The 8,233-nt window shown below is 33.5% G+C and overlaps 1 protein-coding gene across 1 annotated transcript; it reads left to right on the top strand.

Annotated features, from left to right (window-relative positions):
• Positions 1 to 6,292: 6,292 nt before the first annotated feature.
• LOC147643091 (uncharacterized) lies at positions 6,293 to 6,766 on the top strand. Its single transcript, XM_086836878.1, has 3 exons — positions 6,293 to 6,339; positions 6,427 to 6,456; positions 6,528 to 6,766. The coding sequence occupies exons 1-3, from the start codon at positions 6,294 to 6,296 to the stop codon at positions 6,764 to 6,766; spliced, it is 315 nt and encodes a 104-aa protein (XP_086693004.1). The 5' UTR covers position 6,293.
• The last annotated feature ends 1,467 nt before the right edge of the window (positions 6,767 to 8,233 follow it).

Here is an 8,233-nt window from a genome sequence, read left to right on the forward strand (position 1 = left end):
CAATAGTACCAACAAAAACGGAAGCACGAAATTGAAAAATATCTCCGACGTGGATACGGACAAGGGTAGTAACTGGACGCCAAGTCGGAAGGAACGGATGTTGCGGATTTACCTCTAGCTAGTATTAATTTGGAGCTGAAATGAGTCCTTTACCTAATGTCTACCGACGAACAAAAAGTTGAATTTAAGTATATCTATTATGCATTTAGGCTCTAAGTTTTTCTGAACTTCATCTAATTTAACTAAAGGCTCATTCATTGCGAATAGTTTGTAGCTAGAATAGGTTTACTATCATGAACAAAAGCACTTATTTACATTTTTTGACATTTCTTATGCAAGATTTATGTAAAACAAAACACCAAACAATATCCGATGTATTTAATGGGGGGACATTTTATTTTTATTTCATTTATTTATTATTTATTATATTATATATATTTATTTTTTCTCCTCCACCGGCTGCTGCTGTTGTTGCTGCTGCTGCTCCTGATCGGCCGGCATCTGCTGCGACGGAGGCTCCTCTTCCGGCAAAGGGCGGAGCACCTGCATAATTCCAAGCTGAACACGGCGTTGCTCGTCTCTTTCGTAACTCTGTGATATTCTGAAGGCATATGCCTGCCTTTGTTGTCTGTTAAGGCCACCGGGTCCACCTTCAAGTGCTCCGCCCCCTCCACCGCGTCCAGGGACTATTCTATTTTTTTTTCAGGAGTGCAAGGTTTTTGTTCCACCAGGGAACAGTGTGGGGGAGGGAGAAGGTGGTGTTCTGAGGTATGGATAGGTGGGCAGATTGGATTAGGATTTTTTTAAGTGTAGCTGCTTTTTTGTTTGAGTTATTACTGGGTTGAGTATGAGTGGAGTGTTTGGAAATATGCGATCTAAAAAGGTCCCAATTGGCATTTTTAAGATTGAAGGAGGGTTTGGATGTGAGCGTTGGGGATGAAAGTCTAGGGAATATTGAGATTAGAATAGGGAAGTGGTCACTTCCGTGTAGATCATTGAGGACTCTCCAGTAGATCTCTGGGGAGATATTGGCTGTGGCGAGAGAGAGGTCAATGTGCGTAAATGTATTGTGTGTCGAATAGTGTGTTGGCGATTTGTCATTTAGTAATGTGTAGTTGGATCTGTCGATGAATTTTGCAATTGTGTTGCCTCTGGAGTTGGATCTAGGGGAGCCCCAATATGGATGTCAGCTGTTAAAGTCTCCTAGTACGATAGTACGTTTGTATCCGTGTGCAAGTTTCTGTTTGCAGTCTTTTTCATAGATTTCGGACGGCCACAGCCAGTGCGCCGAAGATGCGGCTCACTTGCTTATGACGTCACAGCAATACTTAGCGGCTAGCGCTTGCATTGGGGGACAAATTATTTAAGTTATCTAACTATAATTACCACTTATTTTAACTTAATTTTTTTTGTCTGACAATATATGTATTTCCCAAAAGGCATTTTTGACCGACCAGAAATTATTATTGCATTCCATATTGTATTAAAACATTTTTATTTGTTTCAGTACATTTGCATATTTAATAAATTATAATAATTAGAGTGTAATTGTATAATTAATTAATTAGTTGTAAACTGGAAAATAATAGATTTATGGTAAATTTATGACATTATTTTTCAACTATGAACAGAACGTACTCACAACAATACACGCGAAATCGTCTTCTGTTGAGGTAGGCTCTCAAAGTTGACCAAATGCGTGTTGGGTGCCTGCATGTATGTATGTACATATGTGTGTTCATACCCTGCAGTACCGCGTGTCATCAATAGCCACTGTCATCAACCCGTCATCAACGCGCCGACTGCGACTTCTATAGAGTCGACGCTCTGCCGACTGCGACTTCTACCGAGTCGCCGCTCTGCCTGCTGCGACTTCTATAAAGCCGACGCTCTGCCGACTGCGACTTGTACGGAGCCTACGCTCTTATGTTGCCATGGTGATTCTCTCTCTCACTGCCTCACTCACTCTTCAAACGAGCGAGATGAGCCAAAAGCAAATAAGATAACAATTTAAATCGAACCAACTGTTTCGCACCCTAGAAATTTATAATTTCTATGTGTATAATATATTATCATTAACAATTATAATGATGGTATTAGAAATAAATATTCTTTTAATATAATACGCGAATGAAAAAATAATTGCATATCGAAAAAATAGTTTGAGTTGCAATAACATTTTAAGTAAATTTTTGACTAATCGGATATATCCTTCATACCCTATTTCCAATGGAAGCAGAACACTCGGACACAAGTTAGCCCAACGGGACTTTGTAAAACGAAATGAACAATAAGAGAAAAAAACCGACTTGAGGAACCGTTTTCCCGGATCGTTGTTCGTTTTGTTGTTGGAGGCACGGGCCTTTTTTTCCCATTCCTTTTTTCGTGTTTTCACTTTAAGTTAAACAGTGAGCTAATAAGGAGTGCGCAGGCCAAATTGGGAGAAAAAAAATTATTATTATATATGTACATACATATTGTTTGCAGTATTCAATAATTGAAATTATATCAGGTGAGTTTTATTTAAAGATTTAAGCAAGTTTAATTAATTCTGTGTTATATTTTGTGTACATCTTCCCCTCCTCCCACTTCGTGTCTGCATACAGTATGTCAAGAAACTGTTTACACACTGAAAATTAAGAATATTTTTTGACTGCTGCATTTATATATATAAATCTATTTATATTATATGTATATGTATCACAATAGCTGCATTTCTTTATATATATGTATATATAAAGAATATATATATAATATATAATATATATAATACAATATATAAATATTATATATATATATTTATATATTTATATATATATATTATATATAATATATATATATATATATATATATATATAGATATATATATGCCTTTTGGGAAATATATTGTCATATATATATATATATATATACATACATATATACATATATATATATATACATATATATAAACATATATACACTTCGTGACTGCATGCAGCTATTTCCTTCATTTTTATTTTATACCAAAAAATCAAAATTAATGTAATTAATTTTATTTATGTATATATTTATTTATAATATATAAATATATATATATTTTTTTTTGTGGGAAAATTTTTTTTTTGCAAATGGGAGCACTTTGAAAAGAAATTGTATTTACACGAAATTTTTTATTTAAAAATATTTAGCTTTAAAACAAAAATCATATAAAAAAAATCCTACGTCATGCCATAGAGGATCCTGATCAAGAATACATATACTTTATATGGTCGGAGGTGCCTCCTTCACTGCGTTGCAAACTTCTAACTGAAATTATAATACCCTGCAAGGGTATAAAAACCGTCCAATTTTCAGGCGTTCAGGGTGGTCTACCCCCTTTAAAAATATTAATAGTAAAATAGGAATGTTCTGGAATTTTCTTCCATTTTGTACTACTTTAATTAAACCCTTTTTATTTGTTGGAGTCCGTTAAGTCGCTTTCTTTTTCAAAAAATCTCAAAAAATCCCAAAAATGTTTTATTTATATTCATAACTGGCCTTTCCACAGGAGTGTCAATGACTTCTTTGCAAATAAACAGGAGCAATGTCCTGCACAGCTGCGATTTAAGTTTGGGTTCGTTTTCGTGGTGCAGTTTATATTCATTTCTTTTTGGACAAGTGACGTCATTCAGACCTAATTTCTCCGCTCTTCTGCTCAATTCAGGACTTTCCTCACAGTCTTATGGCAACCTGTTTTTCCGGAATCATTTTTTAAGTCCAAAGCCAATTGTCGAAGGGTTGTTGGCGGGTTTTTATCGATCTGTATCAAAATTTTAGAATGGTCTCGTCTGGAGAGCTTTGGTGGTCTGCCTGTAGAATTGTACAGGTGGCGTCTATTTTTCTTTTCACAAACTGTATGTCCTACTTAGGATGGCGAACGGTACAGTATTGAAATCGCTGAAAACCTGTCTTCTGGCCACAATCACAAATATGTTTTTACAACTTCCTTTTACAATATATATTTAAGTAACACAAGTTTGCAGACTTTTATTTTCGTTTTCTGGAAATACCCATGTTCAAAATGAACATTAATATTAATTAATTAATAATAATTAATTATTAATTTATAAAAATTTAAGAATAGAAATTTATTTAAATTTTAAATTAAAAGCTTTTTATTTGTTTTCATCGTCTTCTTTTTTCAGGTTTTAAGGGAATAAAAAAATTTAAAAATGATTGGAAAAAGGCAAATGCGTAGGTTAGTTAAGAAAGAGCAGGATAAATTGAAAGAAAGAATAAGACTTGCAGCAGCTGCAGGAACCTCCAATCATATAGAACTAGGAGTCCTAGAAGAAAATTTAGAATTTCAAAATGTAGAAGTAGAAGACGTTTTAAATGTTGAGGAAGGAATAGATGCAGAAATGGCAGATGTTGACAAAGAAAATTATTTAAATGCCGAATTAAAAGAATGGTATTTAAGACATAAGCCTACAAGAAATTGTGCGACAGATTTAATAAATATTCTTAATCGTCACAATTTAAAAATAAAGCCATTTTATAGATTTAATTGCAGTAATAAACCTGATATTATGCAAATAAATGGGGGCTCTTATTTGCATATCGGTTTAAGCAAACAGTTAGAAAACATTGCAGCTTTAGAAGATTTACCGGAATACATAAGTATTGATGTCAATAATGACGGACTTCCGTTATTTAATAGTTCTCGTGCCCAATTGTGGCCAATTTTAATTTGAATAAATAACATTCTAAATTTTCCTGTTCTGCCAATAGGTGTTTTCATGGGGTATAACAAACCTCTTGATAGTGATGAATTTTAAAGTAAATTTATCACCGAGTTGTCCGATATGATCCAGAATGGGATCACTCTATTAAATAAAAAAGTAATTCTTAAGCTTAGGGCAATTATTTGCGATGCTCCTGCAAGAGCTTACGTAACAGGCACTCCTGGTCACACATCCAGCCATGGATGTACAAAGTGCTTGCAGGTTGCAACAAATATTAATTCAGTTTTAACGTATAGCACAAAGTGTGAGGATACAATTTCCGACGAAGATTTTCGTACCAGAAAGTATCCTAGCCATCACACTTTGAAATATTTAAATGAACAGTCCGCTTTTGAAAAACTTGGAGTTTCAATGGTAACACAAGTTCCTCTTGATTGCATGCATCTGGTCGAACTAGGTGTAATGCGAAAATTTGTATATAGATTGTATAATAACAAAGTTGCAGAAAAATTGAGCAACATTCAAAAGGGAACTGTTTCAAAAACATTGACGTCAATAAGTAGGTATATTCCAAAAGAGATTGCACGCAAGCCGAGAACCTTGTTGGAGCTCCCAAACTGGAAAGCTACAGAATTCAGACAGTTTTTATTGTATACTGGGATTGTAGCTCTTAAGGATACAATAAAAAAGATCATTTTTATGCATTTCTGCTTTTGCATTGTGCATATATATTGCTCTGCTCTGAAAAACAAGGGCCTCAAAATATTAACGTTTCTCACAAAATGTTAAATGTTTTCGTTGAAAATTTCCCATTGATTTTTGGCGAGAACAGTGTTTCATACAATGTTCACGGCTTGCTTCATTTAAGCGATACAATCACAGTAGTCGGAGATCCGATTCATGGTTCGTCTTACGCCTTTCAAAATTATTTGCAGACCCTAAAGCGTTTTGTCCGAAAACCCACACAAATTCTAGAACAAATATACAGGAAAATTTGCGAAGAGAAATTAGTGAAAAAAGAAGAGCAACACATTAAAATAGAAGGCAGAATTTTGAAATTAAAAGGTTGTCAGCTTAGCGGGAAAAGTCCCGATAATTTTTGTTTTGTTCAGGATATAGTTCCTATTAAAATAGATTCCTTCGTTGAAGAGGAGGGAGAAATTTTTATTATAGGAAAAAGATTCTCTGAGCTCTTTAGTTTTTATGATGAGCCAATAAGCTCCTTTGATGTGGGTATATGCGAGGGTATTTTAGAAGAGGATTCCGCTTTAGAAAGGTTTTCTGTAACTGATTTTTGTAGCAAAGCCATTGGAATTCCTCATAAAAATAAGATAGTTTTAATACCCTTACTGCATTATTATTAGGCTTTTATTTCAATAGGAGGTGTTTAGTCCGTAGGCGTCTTATAGGACGAATCGGGCTTATATGAGCGAAATCGTTCTATATATCTTTAGAAGATTCACCTACCCGGTTCAGAAACCGAAAAAAACCTTACCTAAGTATTACTACTTCCTATTTCTTATTTCTTATTTCTTTTTTCTTATTTCTTATTTCTTATTTATTATTTATTATTTATTAAGCTTTATTATGAGTTCTCCAGCAAAGAATTCCTCAATGGATCATGTTATGAGCCGTAAGTATTCACAGGCTGGCAAATCAGCATGTTCTATGTGTATGTCTCTGATATATTAGTAAATAATGATTTCGTTTGTTTCTACAGAGAACGATGCCTTATGGGTAAAAATTGATAGTAAGTATTTTATAAAGTTCATTTAAAATTTTTTAATAATTATTACATATGAGAAAATTTTAATCATTTAGGTCTACAGAAAGATGTGAAGGAGATGCGGCTGGATGTGGAGCTTATAAAAACTTCCCTTGCAGCGATGACGGATGCCATCGGTTCCCTAACGGCCTATGTGAAGGTCGTTTTCACGGAAAAGGCGCAGGACAACAGTTCTCTGGAGGTCTCCTTTCCTTTAAAAACGGAAGAAGACCTCCAGAAAATGGATTCCTTAATGAATGAGGAATCATTGCCGAAACTTGTAAGTATTTCTTAACGTTTAACCTTTTGTATATATTTTTTTTTCTTTTTAGACTAAGACGATGGTAGACATATTGAGGAAGGGAAAAGTAAACAAAACAATAAAAGATATCCTAGGCGAAGCAATTTACCTAAAATACAATATAGATGGTGCGAAGAGTAAAAAATGCCTTCGAGACCATAAGAAGTTTTACTCTGCACTCTTAGGTAATTATGTATCTATTTTTTTTTGCAACGCAGTGAAGGAGACACCTCCGATTATATAAAGTATATATATTCTTGATCAGGATCAACAGCCGAGTCGATCTAGCCATGTCCGTCTGTCCGTCTGTCCGTCTGTCCGTCTGTCCTTCTGTCCGTCTGTCCGTCTGTCCGTTTCTACGCAAACTAGTCTCTCAGTTTTGAAGCTATCTGAATGAAACTTTGTAGTTAGCCTTCTATATACTCTCACTCGTATATATGTCGGAACGGTCCGGATCGGACGGCTATATCATATAGCTGCCATAGGAATGATCGGAAAATTTTTACAAAAAAATGTTTAACTTTTTCAGTTTTCAATAGAATTGGATCAAATTTGAGATATAGCCATTTTACTATACTCTAGAATTTTGCATAAAATTTTATGAAAATCGGACTACTATATCATATAGCTCCCATAGGAACGAACGAGAAATTAATACAATTAAATTTATAACCTTTTCAGTTTTTAACTGATTTTCATCAAATTTTAGGTATAGGCATTTTATATTAGTCTTAAATTTTGTGTCAAATTTCATGAAAATCGGACCATTATATCATATAGGTGCCATACAAACGATCGTTTGATGTAGAGGAAAAATGCAAGTCTTTGAATGTAAAACTGCAAATATAATATGTATAGGTGAATACAATGAAAGCAGGTATTACTTCACTGTTTTTTGACACAAATATATATCATTTCTATTGTATGGTTTTTTATTGATAGAAGTTCTATCTGCAAGGGTATATAAACTTCGGAGTGCCGAAGTTAGCTTCCTTTCTTGTTATATTTTGATTTCGATTAATTTTCCATATTTTCCTTTTTCAGATGCAATTAGTCAAGTTGATGCAACGGAGCCACCTGCCAAACTCTTGACTAAGAGCCTTCGTTGCGCCAAAAATTTGGAGGCGCAGAATAAAAAAAGAAAAAGAAACGAAGACGTCTTGGAATGTGGTCCAAGCGATGTCCAGTATCTTAATATTTAAGTGTTTGTGTTCATTATAATTATTATTAATATTGTATTATTATTATTTGTAACTTATTTTGTATTATTATTATTTTAAGATCTATTTTTAATTTCATTATTTAAATTATTTTATGCATCATTTTAATTTAAAAAGTAATTTAATTTAATTTAATTTTAAGAATATTTGAAAAAAGTGAATAAATTGAAATATAAAATCACTTAATTATGTTTTGTAATTGATTTATTGCTCATGAAAAATCGATAATTTGTTGATGAAA

The sequence above is a fragment of the Drosophila serrata genome, unplaced genomic scaffold (assembly GCF_035046125.1).
Source record: "Drosophila serrata isolate PLE 108 unplaced genomic scaffold, ASM3504612v1 contig_293, whole genome shotgun sequence".
Lineage (NCBI taxonomy): Eukaryota > Metazoa > Arthropoda > Insecta > Diptera > Drosophilidae > Drosophila > Drosophila serrata.

Bases quoted from the DNA above. Each gene is read 5' to 3' on its own strand.
- LOC147643091 (XM_086836878.1), top strand. From the start codon at position 6,294: ATGAGTTCTCCAGCAAAGAATTCCTCAATGGATCATGTTATGAGCC. The intron at 6,340-6,426 runs GTAAGTATTCAC...TTGTTTCTACAG, and splicing joins AATGGATCATGTTATGAGCC to AGAACGATGCCTTATGGGTA. The intron at 6,457-6,527 runs GTAAGTATTTTA...TTAATCATTTAG, and splicing joins CTTATGGGTAAAAATTGATA to GTCTACAGAAAGATGTGAAG.